The sequence below is a fragment of the Ranitomeya variabilis genome, chromosome 7 (assembly GCF_051348905.1).
Source record: "Ranitomeya variabilis isolate aRanVar5 chromosome 7, aRanVar5.hap1, whole genome shotgun sequence".
Taxonomy (NCBI): Eukaryota; Metazoa; Chordata; class Amphibia; order Anura; family Dendrobatidae; genus Ranitomeya; species Ranitomeya variabilis.
In genome coordinates, this window is record NC_135238.1 from 151,373,365 (window position 1) to 151,400,658 (window position 27,294).

The 27,294-nt window shown below is 42.6% G+C and overlaps 1 protein-coding gene across 3 annotated transcripts in view; it reads right to left on the bottom strand.

Annotated features, from left to right (window-relative positions):
- Positions 1–27,294, bottom strand: part of FLACC1 (flagellum associated containing coiled-coil domains 1) — a 194,640-nt gene that overhangs the window by 3,106 nt on the left and 164,240 nt on the right. For all 3 annotated transcript variants that reach the window (XM_077274743.1, XM_077274746.1, XM_077274744.1), the window contains 6 exons: positions 26,850–26,902; positions 21,234–21,333; positions 20,080–20,183; positions 18,004–18,066; positions 16,668–16,757; positions 13,277–13,386 (listed from right to left, as the gene is read on the bottom strand). In XM_077274743.1, the coding sequence (XP_077130858.1) occupies positions 13,277–13,386; positions 16,668–16,757; positions 18,004–18,066; positions 20,080–20,183; positions 21,234–21,333; positions 26,850–26,902 (520 nt within the window). The remainder of the gene's footprint in view (positions 1–13,276; positions 13,387–16,667; positions 16,758–18,003; positions 18,067–20,079; positions 20,184–21,233; positions 21,334–26,849; positions 26,903–27,294) is intronic.

A 27,294-nucleotide genomic window follows, 5' to 3' on the forward strand; every position in this document is an offset into this window, starting at 1 on the left:
TGGCAAGGGGCCCCTGGAGCAGTGGGGGCCCTAGGCAGCTGCTGGCCAGTATGCCAGCAGGTGTCAGTGCCTGGGCCCACCGGAGAATCCTCTGGTTCTCCGGTGGGCCAGTCTGAGCCTGATGGAGTGTAAAGGGTTTATGCAAGGGTGGTGAATGTGAGTGAATGAAGCAACCTGGATATAGCATATAAATGCTATATGGTGAATATTTGTTGTGTTCCAAATGTACAGGGAATAGATTTATTTGATTGTCTTACCTGTCTCCTGCCCTGTGTAACTGCCATGTTGTAACTGCCAGTACTTTGATAAATGTACTTCAATTAAATGTGCACAGATAGAAGTGCACAAATGCCCCCTGCACAAATGCTTCCCCAGGCTATGTCTAAATTTATAGGAGGCTAGCTCTTAGATCTTACTTGTTTTTTTCTCTCTTAGCAATCAAACTAAGTTGAGACAGCAGGACACAATAAATGTAGTGAACAGATAGACAAATGTCCAGGCCTACATGGATCATAAACCACTTTGAAAACAGTTATATGACCTCTCTGCATAAGGAACAAGCAGAAGTAAGTTCAATAGCTATATACAAAAATGTACCAAAACAAATGCTTGCTAAGATGGCTAACAAATCTAGATACATGCAGGATTCAATGCCGGAGATAGAATGAGTTAGATACCATTCAGGTTGCTTGCTGACAATGACTGGAGTAAAACGACATGCAAGGTAGTTCAGTTCAAAGGTAACACTGCTCATGCTATTCTGCAGTGTTACCTTACCTGTGCCAAATACTGAGTAAGGGTGCATGAACGAGGAAGAAACCCTTATTTTCTGATAATTGGAAAGTGTAAAGAGGCTGCCAAATACCCGACAAATGAGGAAAACATTCAGGTGAAATTATTGTTAGGCAAACAAGACACGTGTGCGGCCGAGAAAAATGACAGTATATGTGCACAGAATGATCGTTTTGTGCACATAGAAGTGCAGCTTGCCAGTCTAAGCAGATTATTGAACGACCATGGACAGGCTGCTACATAGCCGATCGTCGGACATTTAACGCCATGGGTCGGCTAGTCTAAATCCATCTTAATAAGAATTGCTCCTTATATATTTAAAAAGAGGTTCTTCAGCAGCTTAAGACCTGCTTTTGAAGAAGAATATTTATATTGTTTTTATAAGTAGTCATCAACAACAAATTTACATGTCTGGAGCCTGTAAGAACAGATTATCATCAGCAGCTCCAGACGATGAAGACGGCACGAGCCGCTGAGGCCGCATTTTTGTTGATGCGTGCTGCCGAAGGGACGTCACCACTGTAGCCAAAAAAATAAGGCTATGTTTGCACATTGTATTTTTGCAGCATTTTTGATGCTTTTTTATGCAAATATTCAGCTGCGTTTCACAGTACCAGCAAAGTCTATGAGATTTTAGGAATCTCATGCACATAGCTTGTTTTTTTTTTTATTCCTGACTGTTTTGTCAAAGCTCTGCATTTTTGCAAAATGCAACATGTACGGTAATTTCTTTGAGTTTTTGCAGCGTTTTTCACCCACTGAAAGTAATGGGTAGTGCAGGTATCAGGTTTTGCTGCTAAACCCTGATGCAGTTTTATCAGATTATTTTTTTTATGCACTAAATTTTATGAGCATGCACAAGAGACAAATGTACCCTGACAAAAGCGCAGTAAAAAAAACGCACCAAACATACAACAAAAACTCCACAAAAAAAGCAGCAATACCTGCTTTTGTGACGTTGATTCTTTACTGCCAAGATAGCAGGTTTTGCCTGCGGGAAAAAATGCATTAAAAATACAACGTGTGAACATAGCCTAAGATGGGAGTAGCGGTGGAGAGCCAGTGCTGGGACCAGAGAGGATACATTACAGGAATATGTGGGGTCCTCTTCTCTAAAAGCAGAAAACTCCTTTAACCCCTTCACGACATGACAAAGTTACGTTATATGTCACCACCATATGACCACATCTTTTCAGCAGATGTTGGCTGATTTAATCAGCCATTATTTGCCTCTAACAGCCACAGGCGTAGTTCCGCCCACGGCATTTAACCCATGACATGGCATTCCCTTGGTATGCCCGTGACGTGATCATGAGGCGCCGGCGGGTTGCCATGGTAGCTGGGGGTCTGCACCCCTGTGCTTGTCATTACGATACTCACGTGAAAGCCAGCGTTTAGCTAATGTTCATGGGAGATAGTGATTTTCTCTATACATAGCAGTTCTGATGCACTGCTATGTATAGCACAAGCAATTGGATGGTCGCAGCTTCAAGTTCCCTAAGGGGACTAACAAATACAGTAAAAAGTGAGAAAAATATTTTTAGAAATTTGAAAAAAAAACCATTAAAAATAAAATTTTAAAAAATTCCACTTTTGTGCAATTTAATACTAAGCAATCACCCCCTCCATGAATTGGTAGGCCATAAGCGGTTGCCTCATCAGTATCTTGCCCTCTTTTGCCGCCATCTTTAGTACATGAGTTTACTGCATCCTAATAGTGCATTCAATTACACAGCAGCCATACATATTCATTTATCTCCTGCTCTGATGGTCACAGAGACCACAGGATTCCAGCCGAATGGATCAGCAGCTGACACCCGCTAAGAGGTGTTCCAACTCCCAGCCATGCACATTGTAGAGTTGTGTCTATTATATGAACAACTCTACTGTATAAGATTAATATCCTTAATCCATTCTTACCTTTTTGATACTGAAAGTTATGGCCCCTGGGGAGCACCCCTCATCGCTTCCCTTTTTCATATCCCTAGGTTGAATTAGCTGTGCACTTTGACCTCCCATCCCTACACAGTACAAGCATATGGTGCTCTTTGGCCAGCCGCCATCTTTTATACTGGCGGTGTTAGGCTCCATGATGGGCTGCACCATGACCATGTGGTGCCAAGGCTACAGGGCAGTAAGGGTTAGATACAAGATTTTATTAATTTCTTGCTGATCTTCTCGAATTGAATCACAAAGTGTTTTAATTTGCAGAGACCTGTGAAGTTCAGGAAATTTGACTCCAAGTTTATTCTTCTTTTGAATAACACCGATCTCTCTAACAGAGGTTGCTTCAATAGGTCTAGTGCAGGCGTGGGCAATTACTTCTCCCAAGGGGCCACATGAGAGACAGTCACTGTTGTGGAGGGCCGAACCAATAGGCTGAAATTAATCTGCTCAATATGAATATATTATAATTATTTTATATTAATATTAATTGTATAACTTAATATTTAGCTGAATTACCGTATGTATGCTGAGATCCCCCTATACACCGTATGAGGCCACGCACAGCCCACAAGCTACCACATAGCCTTGTATATGCAGTATGAGCCCCTACATAAACTCTTAGACACTTATATATAGCATGAGCCCCACCTAGCCTCCTATATACAGTATGAACCTCCACATAGCCTCCTATATACAGCATGAGCCCCCACATAGCCTCTTGTATACAGCATAATACCCCACATAGCCTACCATATACAGCATGAGCATCAAATAGCCTCCCAAATACAGCATGAACCCCACATAGCCTCCCATATACAGCATGAGCTCCACATAGCCTCCTATATAAAGCATAAGCCCCCAAATAGCTTCCTATATACAGCATAAGCTCCACATAGCCTCCCATATACGGCATGAGCCTCACATAGCCTCCCATATACAGCATGAGTCCCATACTGCCTCCCATATACATCATGAGCCCCACATAGCCTCCCTTATACAGCATGAACCCCACATAGCCTCTCATATACAGTATGAGCCCGACATTGTCTCCAGTATACACTATGAGCCCCACAAAGCCTCCTATGAAAAAAAAACACATTCACTTTGCTCCAGTTCCCCCGACACTATGCTTCTGCTCCTGTCTCCGGTGCACTGACTCCCCAGAGTGCACAGCTGATTGGTGGAAGAAGGATCCGGCGGCTCCTCCTCCACTAATGTATTCACCACTGACTGCACCCAGAGGATGCTGATAGCAGTGATGGTGGCAGATGGATGGTGGGCAGGGCAGGCCACTGTTTTATCCCTTCGACCGTCTCGATTCTCGGGCCGGACTGAAACCGCCAGAGGGCGGGTTGTGGCTCGTGTACCGCACTTTGTGTAGGCCTGGGCTAGTAGGTTTAATTTTTTCAAAATAAGCTTATACAGTTGTGTGACAAAGTGTTTGCCCCCTTGACGATTTCCTATTTTTTTGCATATTTGATATACTTAAATGTTTCAAACGAGTAAACTAATTTAAATATTACACAAAGATAACACAAATAAACACAAAATTCAGTTTTTAAATAAAGGTATTTATTAGTAAGGGAAAAAGAAATCCAAACCTACAGGGCCTTGTGTGAAAAAGTGATTGCCCCTACACCTAATAACTGGTTGGGCCACTCTTAGCAGCAACAACAGCAATCAAGCATTTGCGATAACTGGCAATGAGTCTTTTACAACAATCTGGAGGAATTTTAGCCCACTCATCTTTGCGGAATTTTTGTAATTGAGCCACATTGGAGGGTTTCCGAGCATGAACCGCCTTTTTAAGTTCATGCACAGCATCTCAATCGGATTAAGGTCAGGACTTGGACTAGGCCACTCCAAAGTCTTAATTTTGCTTTTCTTAAGCCATTCAAGGGTGAATTTCTGGTGTGTTTTGGATCATTGTCCTGCTGCATAACCCAAGTGTGCTTCAGCTTGAGGTCACGAACAGATGGCCAGATCTCCTTCAGGATTTTTTGGTGGGCCGCAGAATTCATGGTTCCAGTTACCATAGCAAGTTTTGCAGGTCATGAAGCAGCAAAACAGCCCAGACCATCACAATGCCACCACCATATTTTACTGTTGGAATGATGTTCCTTTTCTGAAATACTGTGATACTTCTATACAGACGTAATGAGACATACATCCATCCAAAAAGTTCAACTTTTGTCTTGTCAGTCCACAAAGTATTCTCCTAAACGTCTTGGGGATCATTAAGATGTTTTCTGGCAAAACGGAGACAAGTTTTTATGTTCTTATTGCTCAGCAGTGGTTTTCGTCTTGGAACTCTGCCATGCAGGCCATTTTTGCCCAGTCTCTGTCTTATGGTGGAGTGTCATGGTTCTCAATGGCAAGAGACCGTAGTAAAGCATACAAAAGGACTAGCTCTTGGAAGATGGGAACTTGAGCTGACTGTGAGCTAAACCTACCGCACAACTAACAGTGGCCGGGTAGCGTGCCTACGTTTTATCCCTAGACGCCCAGCGCCAGCCGGAGAACTGACTGACCCTAGCAGAGGAAAATACAGACCTGGCTTACCTCTAGAGAAATTTTCCCCAAAAGGCAGACAGTAGCCCCCACATATAATGTCGGTGATTTTAGAGGAAATTGACATACGAAGTATGAAGATAGGTTTAGCAAATTGAGGTCCGCTTACTAGATAGTAGGAAGACAGAAAAGGGAACTACACAGTCAGCTGAAAACCCTTTCAAAACACCATCCTGAAATTACTTTAAGACTCTAATATCAACTCATGACACCAGAGTGGCAATTTCAGCTCACAAGAGCTTCCAGCCTCAGAAATATTCAAACACAGAGAATTGGAACAAAAATGCAAAACAAACTTAGGACTACAAGTCCAACTTAGCTGATAGTAGTCTAGGAGCAGGAACATGCAACAGAAAGGCTTCTGGTAACATTGTTGGCCAGCATAGAAATGACTAAGGAGCAAGGCTAAATAGACAACTCCCACATCCTGATGGAAACAGGTGAACAGAGGCGATGAAGCACACAAGTTCAGTACCACCAGTGACCACCGGGGGAGCCCAGAAACCAAATTCACAACAGTACCCCCCCCTCAAGGAGGGGGCACCGAACCCTCACCAGAACCACCAGGGCGATCAGGATGAGCCCTATGAAAGGCACGGACCAAATCGGAGGCATGAACATCAGAGGCTGTCACCCAAGAATTATCCTCCTGACCGTAGCCCTTCCACTTGACCAGATACTGAAGTCTCCGTCTGGAAGCACGGGAGTCCAAGATCTTCTCGACAACGTACTCCAACTCACCCTCAACCAACACCGGAGCAGGAGGCTCAACGGAAGGCACAACCGGTACCTCATACCTGCGCAACAATGACCGATGGAAGACATTATGAATAGAAAAAGATGCAGGGAGGTCCAAACGAAAGGACACAGGGTTAAGAATCTCCAATATCTTGTACGGGCCGATGAACCGAGGCTTAAACTTAGGAGAAGAAACCTTCATAGGGACAAAACGAGAAGACAACCACACCAAGTCCCCAACACAAAGACGAGGACCAACACGACGACGGCGGTTGGCAAAATGCTGAGTCTTCTCCTGGGACAACTTCAAATTGTCCACCACATGCCCCCAAATCTGATGCAACCTCTCCACCACAGCATCCACTCCAGGACAATCCGAAGACTCCACCTGACCGGAAGAGAAACGAAGATGAAACCCCCGAATTACAGAAGAAAGGCGAAACCAAGGTGGCAGAACTAGCCCGATTATTGAGGGCAAACTCCGCCAAGGGCAAAAAGGCAACCCAATCATCCTGATCCGCAGACACAAAACACTTCAAATAAGTCTCCAAGGTCTGATTAGTTCGCTCGGTCTGGCCATTAGTCTGAGGATGGAAAGCAGACGAAAAAGACAAATCAATGCCCATCCTAGCACAGAACGCTCGCCAAAATCTAGACACGAATTGGGTTCCCCTGTCAGACACGATATTCTCCGGAATACCATGCAAGCGAACCACATTTTGAAAAAACAGAGGAACCAGCTCGGATGAGGAAGGCAATTTAGGCAAGGGAACCAAATGGACCATCTTAGAGAAACGGTCACACACCACCCAGATGACAGACATCTTCTGAGAAACAGGGAGATCAGAAATAAAATCCATGGAGATGTGAGTCCAAGGCCTCTTCGGAATAGGCAAAGATAACAACAATCCACTAGCCCGAGAACAACAAGGCTTGGCCCGAGCACAAACATCACAAGACTGCACAAAACCTCGCACATCTCGCGACAGGGAAGGCCACCAGAAGGACCTAGCCACCAAATCCCTGGTACCAAAGATTCCAGGATGACCAGCTAACGCAGAAGAATGGACCTCCGAGATGACTCTACTGGTCCAATCATCAGGAACAAACATTCTACCAGGCGGGCAACGATCAGGTCTATCCGCCTGAAACTCCTGCAAGACCCGTCGCAAGTCTGGGGAAACAGCAGATAATATCACTCCATCCTTAAGGATACCTGTAGGTTCAGAATTACCAGGGGAATCAGGCTCAAAACTCCTAGAAAGGGCATCCGCCTTCACATTTTTAGAACCCGGTAGGTAAGAAACCACAAAATTAAACCGAGAGAAAAATAACGACCAGCGCGCCTGTCTAGGATTCAGGCGCCTGGCAGACTCAAGATAAATCAAATTCTTGTGGTCGGTCAATACCACCACCTGATGTCTAGCCCCCTCAAGCCAATGACGCCACTCCTCAAAAGCCCACTTCATAGCCAAGAGCTCCCGATTACCAATATCATAATTTCGCTCAGCGGGCGAAAATTTACGAGAAAAGAACGCGCAAGGTCTCATCACGGAGCAGTCGGAACTTTTCTGCGACAAAACCGCCCCAGCTCCGATTTCTGAAGCGTCGACCTCAACCTGAAAAGGAAGAGTAACATCAGGCTGACGCAATACAGGGGCAGAAGAAAAGCGGCGCTTAAGCTCCCGAAAGGCCTCCACAGCAGCAGGGGACCAATCAGCAACATCAGCACCCTTCTTAGTCAAATCAGTCAACGGTTTAGCAACATCAGAAAAACCAGTTATAAATCGACGATAAAAATGAGCAAAGCCCAAAAACTTCTGAAGGCTCTTAAGAGAAGAGGGTTGCGTCCAATCACAAATAGCCTGAACCTTGTCAGGGTCCATCTCAATAGAAGAGGGGGAAAAAATGTACCCCAAAAACGAAATCTTTTGAACCCCAAAAACGCACTTAGAACCCTTTACACACAAGGAATTAGAGCGCAAAACCTGAAAAACCCTCCTGACCTGTTGGACATGAGAGTCCCAGTCGTCCGAAAAAATCAAAATATCATCCAGATACACAATCATAAATTTATCCAAATATTCACGGAAAATGTCATGCATAAAAGACTGAAAGACTGAAGGGGCATTTGAAAGACCAAAAGGCATTACTAAATACTCAAAATGGCCCTCAGGCGTATTAAATGCGGTTTTCCACTCATCCCCCTGCTTAATTCGCACTAAATTATACGCCCCACGAAGATCAATCTTAGAGAACCACTTGGCCCCCTTTATTCGAGCAAACAAATCAGTAAGCAGTGGCAAAGGATACTGATATTTAACCGTGATTTTATTCAAAAGCCGATAATCAATACACGGCCTCAAAGAGCCATCTTTTTTAGATACAAAGAAAAAACCGGCTCCTAAGGGAGATGACGAAGGACGAATATGTCCCTTTTCCAAGGACTCCTTAATATATTCCCGCATAGCAGCATGCTCAGGCACAGACAGATTAAATAAACGACCCTTTGGAAACTTACTGCCCGGAATCATATCTATAGTACAATCGCAATCTCTGTGCGGAGGTAGTGAACCAAGTTTAGGCTCCTCAAAAACGTCACGATAATCAGATAAAAATTCCGGAATCTCAGAGGGAATAGATGACGAAATGGAAACCAAGGGTACGTCCCCATGAGTCCCCTGACATCCCCAGCTTAACACAGACATTGCTTTCCAGTCGAGGACTGGGTTATGAGATTGCAGCCATGGCAATCCAAGCACCAACACATCATGTAGATTATACAACACAAGGAAGCGAATAATCTCCTGGTGATCCGGATTAATACGCATAGTTACTTGTGTCCAGTATTGTGGTTTATTACTAGCCAATGGCGTGGAGTCAATACCCTTCAGAGGTATAGGAACTTCCAGAGGCTCTAAATGAAACCCACAGCGTTTGGCAAAGGACCAATCCATAAGACTCAAAGCGGCGCTAGAGTCGACATAGGCGTCCGCGGTAATAGACGATAAAGAGCAAATCAGGGTCACAGATAGAATAAACTTGGACTGTAAAGTACCAATTGAAACAGACTTATCAACCTTCTTAGTACGTTTAGAGCATGCTGATATAACATGAGTTGAATCGCCACAATAGAAGCATAACCCATTTTTTCGCCTAAAATTCTGTCGTTCACTTCTGGACAGAATTCTATCACATTGCATAATCTCTGGCGCCTTCTCAGTAGACACCGCCAAATGGTGCACAGGTTTGCGCTCCCGCAAACGCCGATCAATCTGAATAGCCATTGTCATGGACTCATTCAGACCTGCAGGCACAGGGAACCCCACCATAACATCTTTAATGGCATCAGAGAGACCCTCTCTGAAATTCGCCGCCAGGGCGCACTCATTCCACTGAGTAAGCACAGACCACTTACGAAATTTTTGGCAGTATATTTCAGCCTCATCTTGCCCTTGAGACAGGGCCATCAAGGCCTTTTCAGCCTGAATCTCTAAATGAGGCTCCTCATAAAGCAACCCCAAAGCCAGGAAAAACGCATCCACATTGAGCAACGCAGGATCCCCTGGTGCCAAAGCAAATGCCCAATCCTGAGGGTCGCCCCGGAGCAAGGAAATTACAATCCTGACCTGCTGTGCAGGATCTCCAGCGGAGCGAGATCTCAGAGACAAAAATAATTTACAATTATGTTTGAAATTCTGGAAGCGAGATCTATCTCCGGAGAAAAATTCAGGCAAAGGTACTCTAGGTTCAGATATAGGAGCATGAATTACAAAATCCTGTAAACTTTGAACCTTCATAGCGAGATTATTCAAACCTGTAGCTAAACTCTGAGGATCCATTTTCATCAGGTGAAATCAGAACCATTCAAGGATTAGAAGGAGAGAGAGACGAAGGCTGCAGTAAGCAGAGATGCTAGTGAATCAACTAATGAGCAAACTCAGGAAAAAAAAAAAAAAAAAATTCTCTGCAGACTTCTTTTCTCTCCTTTCTTCTGCCAATTATTTTAACCCTTGGCCGGCCAAACTGTCATGGTTCTCAATGGCAAGAGACCGTAGTAAAGCATACAAAAGGACTAGCTCTTGGAAGATGGGAACTTGAGCTGACTGTGAGCTAAACCTACCGCACAACTAACAGTGGCCGGGTAGCGTGCCTACGTTTTATCCCTAGACGCCCAGCGCCAGCCGGAGAACTGACTGACCCTAGCAGAGGAAAATACAGACCTGGCTTACCTCTAGAGAAATTTTCCCCAAAAGGCAGACAGTAGCCCCCACATATAATGTCGGTGATTTTAGAGGAAATTGACATACGAAGTATGAAGATAGGTTTAGCAAATTGAGGTCCGCTTACTAGATAGTAGGAAGACAGAAAAGGGAACTACACAGTCAGCTGAAAACCCTTTCAAAACACCATCCTGAAATTACTTTAAGACTCTAATATCAACTCATGACACCAGAGTGGCAATTTCAGCTCACAAGAGCTTCCAGCCTCAGAAATATTCAAACACAGAGAATTGGAACAAAAATGCAAAACAAACTTAGGACTACAAGTCCAACTTAGCTGATAGTAGTCTAGGAGCAGGAACATGCAACAGAAAGGCTTCTGGTAACATTGTTGGCCGGCATAGAAATGACTGAGGAGCAAGGCTAAATAGACAACTCCCACATCCTGATGGAAACAGGTGAACAGAGGCGATGAAGCACACAAGTTCAGTACCACCAGTGACCACCGGGGGAGCCCAGAAACCAAATTCACAACAGTGGAGTCATGAATACTGACTTTAACTCAGGCAAGTGAGGCCTGCAGTTCTTTGGATGTTGTTGTAGGGTATTTTGTGACCTCTTTGATGAGTCATTGTTGCGCTCTTGGGGAAATTTTGGTAGTCCGGCCACTCCTGGAAAGATTCACTGCTGTTCCATGTCTTTGCCATTTGTGGATAATGACTCTCACTGTGGTTTGCTGGAGTCTCAAAGTTTTAGAAATGGCTTTATAACCTTTTCCAGACTGATAGATCTAAATGACTTTGTTTCTCATTTGTTCCATAATTTCTTTGGATCATGGAATGATGTCTAGGGGTTTTAAGGTCTTTCGGTCTACTTCACTTTGTCAGACAGGTCCTATTTAAGTGATTTCTTGATTGAGAACAGGTGTGGCAGTAATCAGTTCTGGGTGTGGCTAGGGAATTTTAATTCAGGTTCCCAAAGATGTGATAAACCACAGTTAATTTATGTTTTAAGCGGGCGGCAAAAACTTTTTCACAAAAAAGGGCCCTGTAGTTTTGGATTTCTTTTTCCCTTAATAATATAGACCTTCATTTAAAAACTGCATTTTGTGTTTCTATTTGGTTCCTTTGTCTAATATTTAAATTTGTTTGGTGATCTGAAACATTTAAGTGTGACAAACATGCAAAAGAATAGGAAATCAGGAAAGGGCCAAACAGTTTTTCACACAATTGTATACGAAGGCTATGTGCACACGTTCAGGTTTTTTCGCTATAAAAACTCATTAAAAACGCGTATATTATGCATCCTATCATTTAGAATGCATTCTGCATGTTTTGTGAACATGGTGCGTTTTTTTCAGAGAAAAAACGCATCACGGTAAAAAAAGCAGCATGTTCATTAATTTTGCGGATTTTCCGCATTTTTCCCGCAATTCTATGCATTTGGAAAAAAACGTCAAAAACGCATGAAAAAAACGCGAAAAAAACGCATGCGGATTTCTGGCAGAAATGTCCGTTTTTTTGTCAGGAAAATTTCTGCAAGAAATCCTGACGTGTGCACATACCCTTAAGCTTATAAAATGGTTTTATGCATTGGGGGATACAACCAGAAGAGGGCCCCTGTGCAAGAACAATATATGGGCTCTTTCCTGTTCAATAGCTCATCACAATGCACATTCCACCAGTTTTGGAGGTCAAAATGAGCCCTCCTACATCCTGTACCCCTTTGCGGCTGCACAGGTTACACCAATGATATATCTGCCCCTGGTTTATGACAACTTGATCATATTTTCTCTGCAGCTGTGTATGGAATATCAGTAAAGGTACCGTCACACATAACAATTTCGTTAACGATATCGTTGCTTTTTGTGACGTAGCAACGATATCGTTAACGAAATCGTTATGCGTGACAGCGACCAACGATCAGGCCCCTGCTGGGAGATCGTTGGTCGCTGCGAATGATCAGGACCTTTTTTAGGTCGCTGATCACCTGCTGTCATCGCTGGATCGGTGTGTGTGACACCGCTCCAGCGATGTCTTCACTGGTAACCAGGGTAAATATCGGGTTACTAAGCGCAGGGCCGCGCTTAGTAACCCGATGTTTACCCTGGTTACCATTGTAAATGTAAAAAAAAAAAAACACTACATACTCACATTCCGCTGTCTGTCACGTCCCCCGCCGTCAGCTTCCCGCACTGACTGTGAGTGCCGGCCGTAAAGTAAAAGCAGAGCACAGCGGTGACGTCACCGCTGTGCTGTGCTTTACGGCCGGCACTGACACAGTCAGTGCGGGAAGCTGACGGCGGGGGACGTGACAGACAGCGGAATGTGAGTATGTAGTGTTTTTTTTTTTTTACATTTATAATGGTAACCAGGGTAAACATCGGGTTACTAAGCGCGGCCCTGCACTTAGTAACCCGATGTTTACCCTGGTTACCCGGGGACTTCGGCATCATTGGTAGCTGGAGAGCGGTCTGTGTGACAGCTCTCCAGCGACCATACAGCGACTTACCAACGATCACGGCCAGGTCGTATCGCTGGTCGTGATCGTTGGTAAATCGTTAAGTGTAACGGTACCTTAAGCTGTCAGGATGTATGGGAACATGCTAAGTTATGCATGTTAAGAGAGCTCACCTGACCAGAGCCCCAAATTAGTATTAAAGGGGTTTCTCAAGATAAGAAAAAATTGTTTGTTTGTTTTTGTAAACAGACCATTGTCTGTCCATGGGTTAGGTCTGGTATTTGTCAGCTCTTTTCACTTATATGATACATAAGGATGATTCGCATTAGCAGATATAGACTATGGGAAGATATGACAGTTTCTGGAAAGTCAGCAGACTTTTTTGTCTATTTCTGGACAGCTACTTTATTAATGATCAACCATGGTGTAGTGTTACATTATCAGAACGCCCCTTCTGCACATTCGAGATCAGTGGCTGCAATCTACATATGAAAGGGACAGAAATAAATGTGGTTATAGGTAAACAAGAAAGAAATTACCGGTACCTTAAGTCAGCATTCTCGTTCATCAAAGTCTGGATTCTGTTCTTGTATTTTGACTCCACTTTGCTGACACTTTGGTCAAAGCTTTTCTCTATTTTGTCAATTTGACTTTTCTTAAAAATGGAAGATCAGACATAAATGACACATTTCAGCTACTAAATTCTTATACAATAATTATTTACCTATGGTTAATTAAATAATTTGTCTATCAGTTCATTGTTTAGATTTTTGCACCAAAACACACACACACAAAAACAAAACATTAGAGATTATTTGATATTCCATAAAGTGAAGGTTTTATTATGTATCCAAAACAGTAAAACATAAATGGCATTGAGGTTAGGATTTGCAGCTCTTTGTCATAGCAGCTGCTAAACCTGAAACACGTGACCTCTGTGCACATGCATTTTATCATTTTAAATACATAATAAAGTCTTCATTTTACAGAATATTATAACTTTTCTATCTATTGCTACACAGTTCCCAGCACTTTGTGCATCCGGATCTAAGAGTCATTGGGAGCTGTATACTGGACATGCTGGTTGATAGCACCAAAACATGTCTGGGTCCCCGAAGTGAATAAAGAATAAGGTTTAGGAATGATTTTCCATAGATCCTTATCTGAGCTGTAAAACTCAGCTTCTGCTATGGCCAGATGGATTATTTTATATCTTTTGTCATCAAAAAAGAAATGTATAAAAATGAGAGAAAATCATTACATGAACCTTCCTTTCCTGGCCTAATGCTACACATGTACAAATTATATTAAAATCACTGGATTGCTGGCACATTGAACAGACCACCGCCAGTTAAAAATAAGTTATCACATATCCACAGGGGATTGGTGGGGGGCCGACTGCTCAGACTTGCACTAAGTGGCGGAAAGGGGAACTTTTATCCCTGTAAGAATGGAGCAGCATTGTACTTGTGCATCTGACCTGCTGCGCCATCTTGTAACACAGATGAAAGTTCCCTGTCAGGGATAAGAGTTCCTCAATTCCCTGGGTCCCAGAGGTCAGACGCCCACCAATTAGCAAGTTACCACCTATCCAATGAATAGATGATAACTTGTTTTAACCGGACAATCCCTTTAATGTTTCCTTCTGGAAAAATAAATGACCACAAGGAGTCCAAAAAAGTATAATGTTTTGCAATTGTCACTTATCTATATACCATGCAAATTGCCTCTTCAGAAAAAAAAGAGGACTTAAACTCTATAGCGCCACCTGTTGGAAGTAGCGATCCTACAAGTCACAATCAACCCTTTAACGAGTCGTGCAATATGACTTAGGATAAAAACCAAATCAGTATCTCAGTTTGCAGACACGGTGTTTCAGGCTGTTGGCCCTCGTGAGTGTGAAGCATGAGAACTGATTTGGCTAGGTGAGAGGCTCTGGACTGGGATCTAAGGGGTAAGGTTTCTCCTTGTGGAGAGTGACACAATATTTATATACCGTATTTTTCGGACTATAAGACAACCCCAAATTTTCAGAAGGAAAATAGGGGAAAAAATTAATGTGTCAAATGGAGGTTCGTCTTACAGTCCGAATTCAGCTTACCGGGGGGATCGGCAGCGCTGGTGGAGCGCGGTCACAGGGGGTGTTCGGTGGTCCGGCGAAATGACTCCCATCCCAGGCTGGTACGGCAGGTAAGGCTGGTGTGGGCAGGTGTGGGAAGGTGAGGCTTGTGTGGGCTGGTGAGGCTGGTGTGGGCTGGTGTGCACAGGTGAGGTGGTGGTGCTCTGTGGTGTGGGGGGGTCTCCGTCGGCATTTTGTGAACATCCGGAGGCCCCGCACATCCAATACTGCGATGTGGTGGCCTCCAGGAAAATGGCTTCCGGGGGGCACATGCTCAGATTGAGTTCAGATTGATCCCCCCTCACCACAGAACACCACGGCTGAACCTGCTGCACCTTCCGCACCAGCCTGGTAAGAAAGTGTGAGCGTCGCCCGGCAGCGTCGGACCGGGACCGCCGCAGAATCGCCCGACTCCTGCTGCCGCCACAGTATTTGTAAGTATATTCAGACTATAAGACGCACACCCATTTTCCCCAAAAAAATTTTGGGAAAAAAGTGCATCTTATAGTCCAAAAAATACTGTATATATTTTTTATATAGCGAAGGGAAACCTATACAGAAGAGTAGTAATCCTGCAACTTCAATAAAAACTGTTTCATTTGTCGAAAAGGAGTGTTCAACAAATGACATTTATTGCCAATTTTTTTTTTTATTAATCCTGCTTATTTATTTATATTTCTTGCTTACATATATAGCGGCAGTATGTTCTACAGAACTGTCAGTCATAATCATCACTGTCCCCATAGGGGCTCAATCTAAATTCCCTATCAGTATGTATTTGGAGTGTGGGAGGAAATTGGGGACTATGACACAGGGAGAGTGCAGGGCATGTGTGTGCAGGGGTAGTTGTGGACTGCCCTTGTAAGGGCAGGAGCTTTGGGGATAGCTTATCAGTAGCCCCATAGGGATCGACAGGGTATTGTCATTTCCCATCAATTCTTGGATGTACTCCTGACCGGAGACTATTCAGCGCTCCTGTGCTCGCACCGTTGGAATTGGTGAGATTGTTCCTTTTCCAGTATTGTATATTTATAATTCGGCACGGTTTTGTTCCATGTGCCACCATTGTTTAAGATGATCAATTGTCTTTTATGCAACCAAGTGTATGTTCATTCATGCTGCTAGTTACATGAAATTTCTCTTGCAGCAGATTTGTATACCGTACCTTGGGCCATTTGTATTCCGCAGGTGTTGCTATTTGCGGAGTTTGGAATCCTATTAGGGGTCACCTAGTCTCCAAGGTCATTTTTGTATGAGACTGTACCCCAATTTTTAATTACACTTTGGGTGACTTTATTTACTTTTATCTGTATTAATGAGTAAAAGTTAAGTTTTATATTTCCACTTGCGCTGTATTATAGGAAACCGGAGAACCCAGAGAAAACCTACACAAAAAAAAGAGAAACCTTCAGGTTTTAAAAGATACAAATCAGTTAAAAGAACTGACGTGACTATTCTTTCGGTGGCTTCTTCTTGGAAGACGCCACAAACTAAATAAACCTATGGGGAGTCAGAAGAGACAGACAGACAAGATTCCTGGCATATTTTGTAGTGTGCTAGAAAAACATGCAAAAGACACCAGCGTTTCCTGGAGTGGCTTCTGCTTACAAAAACTTGTCCCGTTTTGCCAAAGTTTAAAAGACGTCATATGCACATAACCTTAAGATACTATACATGTATGGAGAATAATGCCATAATACAGTACAGTTTCCCAATAAATCTATATGACACCTTATGTGCCTCCAATATGTGTACTTGCTATTAGTCTATTTCACCACGTGTAAGTATAAGGCATGTAGTTATTTGTTGCCACTTACCAACTTTTCATTTTCCGTATGAGCATGTTGTAGGTCTGCAGTAAGTGAAAGGATAGCTTCATTTTTCTCAGCAATATCAGCCTGCAAATGCTATGTAAAATATTCAAGTGTTTATTGAGCAACCTTCTCAGTACAGGTGGATTTTCTTTTACATTGGTTACTATTCTGAGCTAAACAAAAATGTTGCAGCATCTAATAATTGGATTCCTTATATTCTCATGTGGTCTTGCTCCATCATGAATAGAGTTGAGCAAATATGTTCAGAATCGGTCTCTGAATATGAATTTACCATAATCGTACCATATTAGTGCCCTATTTGTGCCAAATTTATGTTTGATGATTGGTTCCGAACATATTCGTTCATTTCTACCCCTGTTGACGTTCGGCTGTGTTCGGCGAATATTGATCATAATCGGAACCGAATTTTGAAAAATTCACTCACCTTTAATCATGAACCCTGTACGATGCATTTACACCTGGCGACCATGGCTGCTAAAACAATTGCCATATTGGCTATATACCAGCCGATAAGTGGTCATTTAGCAGACTGTTTAGACAGGCCTCTAATAATATGATTATTCTGGTGCATAGATTGTCATAATTACTGGCGGCTTATCTCCTGTTTACACAGGACGATGTGCGGCAGATAGCAAAGATTTTAATGCAGGCATAAATGATCCAATCGCCTAATAAATGTGCATTTTGCTTGTTCGGCGGGTGATCGCCGTCATGTTTACACAAACCATTAATTAACAAACACTTATTTCCAATTATCGTTTCATCTAAAATGGGCCTTAAACGCTTCAAGGGCCATATAATGAAAATATCAATAATTTATGGGGATTTGAGAACTAATAGTACCTGTGTGGCAATCTCTCCACTCACAGTGGCCACAGTACCAGGTAGGATATAATATTGGGGAGCCTCCCTGTTCTGATAAGTGCAGGTCCCTGAGGAAGTCTGATATCTATAACCTGAGGTATCCAGATCATCTGGATATCTCATACATGTCTAAGATATCCAGCAGAAACAATAAAGATGTGTTTTGTTGTAGGACAAATCCAAGATTATCCACTAGACGCACAAGATGCATTTGGCTTCTATGTTGTGGAGTGGCCATTTTCACATTATAAGTTGCTAATTGGACACAATAGACAAATTCATGTCATGGATTCTAATTATATATGCTGTTATACAGACAATGCTTCTGCAATCATGGCATCCTGAGGTCAGAGCTTGGAGATTATGTCTCTATATTCTGTGTTTTGAAACGTGAAGCACATTTTGTGTCATGTTATTTGTGTAATAAAACTTTAATGACGCCACAATGATTTACCTTTTTCAATAAGTTCAGCATCTTTGTTTCCTGGGCAGCTTCCTTGTATTTCTTCCATGTATCCTAAAAGAAAGACTTACTGATTAAAGGAAAATGATGAAAATTGGTGTAAAGGAAAAGCTGAACAGAATACAATGGCCCACATTTATTACAGAAGGACACCCAAAAATGTTTTATTCCCTATACATGTCTAAATGTATATGTAATGTAGTATAAGAGCATTAAAGTACTCACCCATTGTCATCTTCTCCAGTTTCCAGCGCCTCTCTGGTCCTCTTCTGGATCACATGGCTGAAATTCCAACTTGCCAGATCACTCCAGGGTTTATATGAGAGATGGAAGCTGCTTTTACTGTGTAATGTGACTTCTGGTTCGCACATAAACCCCAGAGAGATCCAGCAAGTCGGAATTTGAGACTGAGACGGAGTGAGAAGAGGACCAGAGGGGCGCAGGAAACCGGGGAAGATTGTGATCGGTGAGTATATTACTGCACTTACACTACATTACATACATATTTAGACTGGTGTAAGGGAGCAAAAATGTCTTGCAAGTGCTTCTATAAGAGGAATGTATTTTGCACCAATTAACCTGAAGAGGGGAGTTGTGAATTGGGTCCCATTTATTGGAGGACAGAGGCCTGCCATACACAATAGATATTTGTAGGCCGAAGCATCGTTCGGGCTGAAACATTGTTCGGGCCGAAAGCCATCGCAGCTAACTCTCCCAGACACAGGAGTGCGTGCTTTGGTGCTCCTATGTTCTCTATGAGAAAGCCCATGGACTAACACATCAGTCAGCGGCTGATCTCAGGGAGAACGATGTAATGTCTGAAATTAGACGTGCTCGATAGATATCTCTCCCAACCATCAGCCATCGGGCACTCACATACACAGTAGGCCGTTGGCTGAACCGACAACATAGCCTACTGTGTACGGGGCTTTAAGACTTAGGGTACCGTCTCACAGTGGCACTTTTGTCGCTATGACGGTACGATCCATGACGTTGCAGCGATATCCATACGATATCGCTGTGTCTGACACGCAGCAGCGATCAGGGACCCCGCTGAGAATCGTACGTCGTAGCAGATCGTTTGGAACTTTCTTTCGTCGCTGGATCTCCCGCTGTCATCGTTGGATCGGTGTGTGTGACACCGATCCAACGATGCGTTCGCTTGTAACCAGGGTAAACATCGGGTTACTAAGCGCAGGGCCGCGCTTAGTAACCCGATGTTTACCCTGGTTACCGTCGTAAATGTGAAAAAAAAAAAACAGTACATACTCACATTCCGGTGTCCGTCAGGTCCCTTGCCGTCTGCTTCCCGCACTGACTGACTGCCGGCCGTAAAGTGAAAGCACAGCGGAGCGGTGACGTCACCGCTGTGCTCTGCTTTCACTTTGCGGCCGGCAGTCAGTCAGTGCGGGAAGCAGACGGCAAGGGACCTGACGGACACCGGAATGTGAGTATGTACTGTTTGTTTTTTTTTACATTTACGATGGTAAACAGGGTAAACATCGGGTTACTAAGCGCGGCCCTGCGCTTAGTAACCCGATGTTTACCCTTGTTACCCGGGGACCTCGGCATCGTTGGTCGCTGGAGAGCTGTCTGTGTGACAGCTCCCCAGCGACCACACAACGACTTACCAACGATCACGGCCAGGTCGTATCGCTGGTCGTGATCGTTGGTAAATCGTTTTGTGAGACGGTACCCTTAGGTTTCCTTTTACATCTGATAAGGAGCAGCCATACATTAGCACCACTAGTTTGTGTCTTTTTAACATTGGCCCTCTATAAATAAGGCTAAAGTAAAGAAACATTTCATGCTTGGCCAAGCCTAGAGTTTTGTTCTATGTTTGGAGTGGAAGTCAAGTTTGGGGACAATTATTGACAAATTTTTAACTCTTGTAAATGTTACAATAAAAGCATATAAGTCCTCTCAAATTTGTGTATTAGAAATCATCATAGACCACTTGTCGTTGGGAAAATCTAACTAATTGCTTTTCATATGTAAAGTATATTTTCTTGCTGTCTTTTAATGTCACTCTTGTGCATTTGCTTCTTAGATGCTTAGTTTACTGACTTCAATTTGTGCCTCATGACTCTGCTGGATCACGGCCTGTTCTTCCACAGCTCTTCTATGGAGTTCTTTTTTCTCAGCCTCGAATACGTCCATCAGGGACTGCCCTTTAGAGGAAGGCATGGTCAGTGTTTGATGTCACACATATTGTAATAGCATCATGTGCTCACACCGAGGCGGCAATGACGGACTCTTCTGACACATGTAAAAGTGGTAAGGATTGCAGAATTGCAAAAAAAGGATGACTCGCTTACCAGCAATCTCCAATGCCAGGCCCTTGGGATAAATGTGGCGAGCACTGCATAAAGGAAAGGTACTTATGTCCCACTCGCTACATTAGTCTGTATAAAAAAAAAATCTCTAATTCTATTTAAATGGCAAAGGACCTGGCACCATCCACCAGTGTATGGGAGCTAAAAGCAGATGCTGGTCCAATACATATAAGTACAAGTATTGCTCCTAAACTAGAAATGTCCAACCATGATGCCTCCACAAAAAGCCACACTGAGTCATTGGGAAATAAACTAAAGGGAATCTGTCAGCAGTTTTTTCTATGTAATCTTAAAGTACCATAATGTAGGAGCAGAGACCCTAATTCCAGTGATGTGTCGCGTACTGGGCTGTGTTTTACCGTTTCCATACAATCATTGTTTTATCAGCAGGAGATTAAGATTACAGGACAACTGGCCTTGTGCATCCTAGTCCAACCACGCCCGCAGCAGTGATTAGCAGCTCTCTGTCACTATACAGTGTACACAGAAAGCTGTGGTATGGTCGAAGTTATAGACAGCTCAACAACTGAGCCCTGCAGCAGAGAAAACTGTGACTCCATCATAACTGCTGCACCCAGTAAAGTAAGTGACACATTGTTGGAATCAGGGCCTCATGATGCCGTGAAATTACGGTACATAGCAAAAAAACTTGCTGACAGATTCCCTTTAATTCAATGCCACCTCATTCTAGTAATGAATGGAGGTCAAGGGTGATGAAAAAAAGCCAACGTATCTACATACAGGCTAATGAAGAACTGAATTGTTGCTGGAAAAGAGAGAAAACGTAACTGTACCAAAAGTTATCTTTAATTTGTTACAATATAAACAGTTAATCAAAAAGAAAGTTTTGGCAGAGACATAACATAACAATCTCAATGCCCTTACTTTGCATTGATATGTCCATTAGCTTCTGCTCTTCAAATGACTCCTTCAGCCTGGTCTCTTTTTGCCGCCATGCTTCATTCATCTCTTCTGATAAGCTTTCCTGCAACAAATTATACAGTAATATACACGTGGAATATTGCAGCATTCCCTCAAATGGTTAAACCCTCTTTTCTACTGGATGTCTGTACATTAACGGTAAAAAAAAAAAAAAAAAAAAGTCTATAGGTTTTTGAAAATCAAAAGATTAGAGGGGTTCTCCTAACTTTTAATATTGATAATCCATCATTAAGATTAAGTCATCAGTATCGGATCAGTGGCGGTCCAACACTGGGGACCCCCAAAGATCATCTATTCTTACCTACAGATGGGAGAGGGATGTAAATACTGAACAGAGCTGCGGTAAACACCTCCATTCAAAGAGTAGTGGCTGCTGCTGGGGACTGAAGATCAGCTCCTCTTCTCTTTCATAGGAGTTGATCTGCAGTATCTGGCAACAGCCACTACATGTTGAATGGAGGAGCTTACCGCAGCTCTTTTCAATGTTTACATTTTTATAATTTTACAATGTGTACAGTTTTATTCCATACCTTGCCCACTTATTATTGGGAAAGTATTGCCAGAATTTAAGCCTTACCTTGAAGTGTATTAGGGACTCATCCATGCAAATATATGTTTGGGGAATGTATTCTTTTTCAAAATTTTTGAAAAGTTGGTCAAAGTTGGAGTCACCTCGGGGTGGACACTGTGCATTATATTGTGAACTGCACAAAGTTTGGGATTGACCTCAGAGAATTTCCTGGTCATAGCCATGCGAGAAACTGGAGTGTTATATAAAATATCAACACTGAATATTGCCGAACTTCTGGCTTCTTCATTATTCCCATGTGAAGCACACGGCCCCAAAATTTTGTTAATTTTTCTGTGTTTATGGGGGTCTAGTTAGCAAATGATGAAGTGAGGGTTTTGGGGAAAAAATTGTTAGGTTTAAAAATTTGGCACAGTCACTATTAGAATTATGAAATTCTCAGAGAAAAAGACTTTGAAAAAGTCTATTTCTGTGAGGTCGGTCTGTGTCAAATTGGATTCCTGATTGGACCACAAAATCAGGAATCTGATGCTCATAATCTTCAGGGATGAGGTCCACAGGGCGTTAGTAACAGTGAACGCTGGCTCATTTGCTGATCTCGGGTGTCTGCGTGGAGGTTCATTATCACTGGATGAAGAAGAGATGAAGGAGGAAAAATAGGGGAAGTTAGCTTCCTCTGCCTCATTATCAGATTATCAGTGTCGAGGCAAGGAAGGAGTATGCATCCTCGGCTGAATATCGTCTTTCCGAAGAGTGGGACATGTTATTTTTCACATGGGTGGTGTGTGTTTTTTGCTGTGTTTGTCACGTGTGTGTTGTGGATAATTAGATTATATTTAGGTGTGTGTTTGGAGTAATTATTTTATAATTAATTTATTAATAGTGATGAGCGAGTATACTCGTTACTCGAGATTTCCGAGTATTTTGGGCGTGCTCGTAGATTATGTTTCTGTCGCCGCAGCTGCATGATTTGCGGCTGCTAGACAGCCTGAATACATGTGGGGGGTTGCCTGTTTGTTAGGGAATCCCCACATGTTTTCAGGCTTTCTAGCAGCCGCAAATCATGCAACTGAGGCAACACAAACATAATATACGAGCACACCAAAATTACTCTGAGAACACCCGAGCATGCTTGGAAATCTCGAGTAACGAGCATACTCGCTCATCACTATTTATTACATTAAGAATAGGAAAAAAAAGAATAGAAAAAAAGAATCTTGAAATAAAAAGATAAAAATGAGAATCTAAAAATTTGGTAAAATAAAAAATACTTACTAAACAAATGACAGTAAAAACAATTACTAAACGCCCGCAAGTTAATTACGTTAACTGTAATTCTGTGCAGTAGAAAAAACTGTGGTATAATTACTACAAGAATTTTCCACTAAAATACAGAAATTACAATTACCTAATGGATGTCAGTAAAAAAAAACAAGCTCCTACAACTATCTGATGCTGATTCTGATTCTATGTGTTAGTAGAAAAAACTGTAGTATACATGTAATTCCTACAATCATTTTTCCACTAAAATTCTGAAACTACAATTACTAAACGGACGTTAGTAAAAAAAACAATTCCTGAACGTCTGCAAATATCTGCCGCTAATTGTGATTAAATTTTAATAAAAAATACTGTAATACAAGCTAATTCCTACAGTATATATTTTACTGTGGCTTACACTGCCCCTAAAATAGCCCTACAAACTAATCTAAATTATTGATTCTTTTTTTTCCACTTTTTGAAAAAAATGATGCCGATCAGTGATATGCATCACTGATCAATGCTCATCGGCTGCAGGACACACTCATGGAGGTGGTGCAGACAGGAAAAAGTCCTAAAACAAAAGTGAGCATGGATGCTGATCAATGATGTGCGTCACTGATCAGCACTCAGTGGCTGCATGACGGCAGGAAGCATGCACGGAGGTGATGCAAAGAGGGAAAAAATGCCAAAAATGGAGTGGTCAAGTACTGATCAGCGCTCTGCAGCAAAAGGAGGTTTGTGAAGGGATTAGAGGTAGGGGCAGAGAGGGATTGTAGTGCATTAGAAAAAAGCAGGGAACAGGTCAGGAACAGATCAGGAACATTATCAATCTTCTGGATATCGTAGAATACCGCGCTACAAGTGTCAAAACCAAACCTAGAACCAGTCCGAAATGAATTATAAAATAATAATAATAACACACCTACCCGTCCACAGGGGTTACAAATACCACCTTCTGCACAGTATTATTTTGTTAAACCCACTTAATACTTGTCATATATGGAGTAGGGGAAAAACAGTGAATGAAAAAGCGCTGAACTCCCTATAACATCCACCCACTAATGCTGCACACAGCTGGAACATGCGATAATACTATAACAGTTGGCAGCGCCTGTAGATCGTGGATTAGCTTACCTATCCACTGTATAGAGGTGTGTGACAAGCGGCGACCAGCTGGTTTCCTCTCCGGGAGCCGAGGTGCAGGATCCGCAAATTCCTTTAGGAAAACTAGGCAATTAACATTTTCAGATTCCGATGGGTCAAAAGAGTTTCCTATCAAGGACAGTATGTCATGTTATACCACTGGAGTAATTTATGTGATTCAATGTCCATGTGGGAAGTTATATGTAGGTCGCACTAAGAGGCAACTAAGGATGCGTATTAAAGAACACTTTAGAAATATTCAAAAAGGGCTCCTAGAACATCCCCTTTCGTGGCATTTTAAGGAAAAACATGGGAAATCACTAAAAGGAACAATTTTCTATGGTATACAGGTCGTACGCCCGAACAAAAGAGGGGGCGATTTTTTAAAGCAGATGTCCAGATTGGAATCCCAGTGGATTTTTACTTTAGATAGTTTAAAACCTAAGGGCCTCAACTGTGAACTGGAGTTTTACGCCTTTTAATGTTATACGTTCTGCAGTTTTTTACATTTTTTACCTACCCAGAGGGGTGGCACTAGTGTGGTTTTGTAGGACCACCATATTAACTGACAATAGGATGTAGTAATTAATACTTTGTGACGGTAGGTCCACTAGAGGACTGTATTACTAGTTGGGAGCTGTAAACAATTAAATACAGCATTCTGGCCAGATACAAGTCCAAAATTACCATCAAGTTATCATAAAGTGAGCTACAATAATTAGTAAGGCTTTTAGTTATATTTTAAAGTAAACACACAACATCTCAATTTATGCAAAAGGTTTTTATGTATTTTTTCTATATTTTTTATATATTTATGATCTTTAATAAAAGTAAAGTTTTAATTTGGTATAGGTGGTTGTTTTAGAGTATATTACACATTTGCGGGTAAAATAACTGATCTAGCTTAATTTGGGTGGGCTCCATGGTTCCCAAACAGGTGACTATGGCGGCAATCAGTCCTGAACAATGGATGCAAGTACATTGTAAAGAAACCTTTTATGATGTAAGTTATGTATTAGTTAGCCACTGATTGTTCCTCTAAATTTGAGGGTTAATTCATTGGTACTGAGTCTGGGCTTGCTGTCACAAATAGGTATGAGGGAAGAATTAAAATCTAGGGCGGGGTATATGTGGAGCCTTTATATATTGAGCATTAAGGAATGGGCGGTAACTCTGATGAAGGAGTGCGTTACACTCTGAAACGCATTGGTCAGAATTGGCCCTACCAAGGTTCCATAGGCCAGTGACGTCACACGCTGCTAGTCAGCGTCGGCCATCTTTCCTCGTGCATCTAGGGACGTCTCCGGCCGGGACGTCTCTGGCGCTGCACGCAGCTCCACCAAGTCCCCGCCAGTAACCCCCGTTAGCGGTACCCGCTTCCACTAGCGCCGGTACACGCACGCCCACTCTTGGAAGAGTACGAGGATTGCCCCCAGCCTTAGTGAGCACCGTTATTTGTGGCCATTTGTGTCATTTGCAGATCCTGCACCTCGGCTCCCGGAGAGGAAACCAGCTGGTCGGCGCTTGTCACACACCTCTATACAGTGGACAGGTAAGCTAATCCACGATCTACAGGTGCTGCCAACTGTTATAGTATTATCGCATGTTCCAGCTGTGTGCAGCATTAGTGGGTGGATGTTATAGGGAGTTCAGCGCTTTTTCATTCACTGTTTTTCCCCTACTCCATATATGACAAGTATTAAGTGGGTTTAACAAAATAATACTGTGCAGAAGGTGGTATTTGTAACCCCTGTGGACGGGTAGGTGTGTTATTATTATTATTTTATAATTCATTTCGGACTGGTTCTAGGTTTGGTTTTGACACTTGTAGCACAGTATTCTACGATATCCAATTGTTTCTTGTTTAGTGACAGAGTGGACACAGTATCTGTCTGTTATACCGGCAGCACTTGTGTGACTTTGATTTCGAATCACAGCGCCAGTGTATTTTATTAGTATTATCAATCTTCTGTTTTTCAAATCTTCAATCAGAAGCAGTAGAAGTGAATGCACAGCCTAAAAAGAGTCTGTGGCACCACAAGTCCCAGCAGGTGAGTAGCACAGTGACCACTCTGCACATGTCTCCAAACTGGAATGACGTGGTGCAGAGCGGTCACTAAAAGGTCAGACTGCACTCTTGATCACTGATTGGTGCGATTGGACGTATTTGTCTGATCAAAACAATCAGAGCTGGGGCTGCTGGCACTGTTGTTACCTAGCACCAGCCTATGATCGGTGCCGGTATAGCACTAATCATAGCTGGACATCAATGTTTCAGGTACTTTCATTTGCTGAAACATTGAAATTGCTGTGATTGGCTGCCAATCATAGTGATCGTAGATTTGGGGGGTCAGCGAAACCTCCGTGACGACAGACACAGCAGGCACCTTCATGCGATAACTGTGTCTTCATACATGGTGCCTGCATGACTGCCATGATGGAGCTGTTCGTTACAGGTCGGGAATCCCTTCCTGACCATGACATATAGGTAGGTTAAAGATCATGAAGGAATTAACATGCCACTGCCGTATCTGATACCTGACTCTGGTATTGCATAAAGTCTTGATTTTATACAAGAAACATATCTAATTGTGTGTAAAATGTGTTTGGTCTGGTTGTCTTACCTGGTAGGTTTTAAAAGAGCTCTTGACCAAACCGAGTTCTTTATGTAGCTCATCTATACACAAAGACAAAAACAGTCCAGTGAGTCATCGTATATTTAATGCTTAATACAACTAATTGTACTTGTATCCAGACACAATACATTCTGGGCTTTGCAAACCTTTCATATTCCTTATGAGAACACCTTTAGGAACCCATAAAGTATGAGGTTACTTTGTACTTTGAAATGTTGCCTGTATAGCCTGTGCGAGGGGACACTATAGGGGAAAAGTAGTAGTGGAGGAGAGGCAAAAGCTGGTTTCACAGATATGTGTTTCGCTTTCACACTGTGAGCAGCCTCATAGGCATATTATGTGACTGTTGAGTTTGGGTCAGGACACCGGTAGACGATCTCTGCATTGAGGTCCAAGTATAGACTGCTGAACAAGAATATGTGAAACTGGCCTA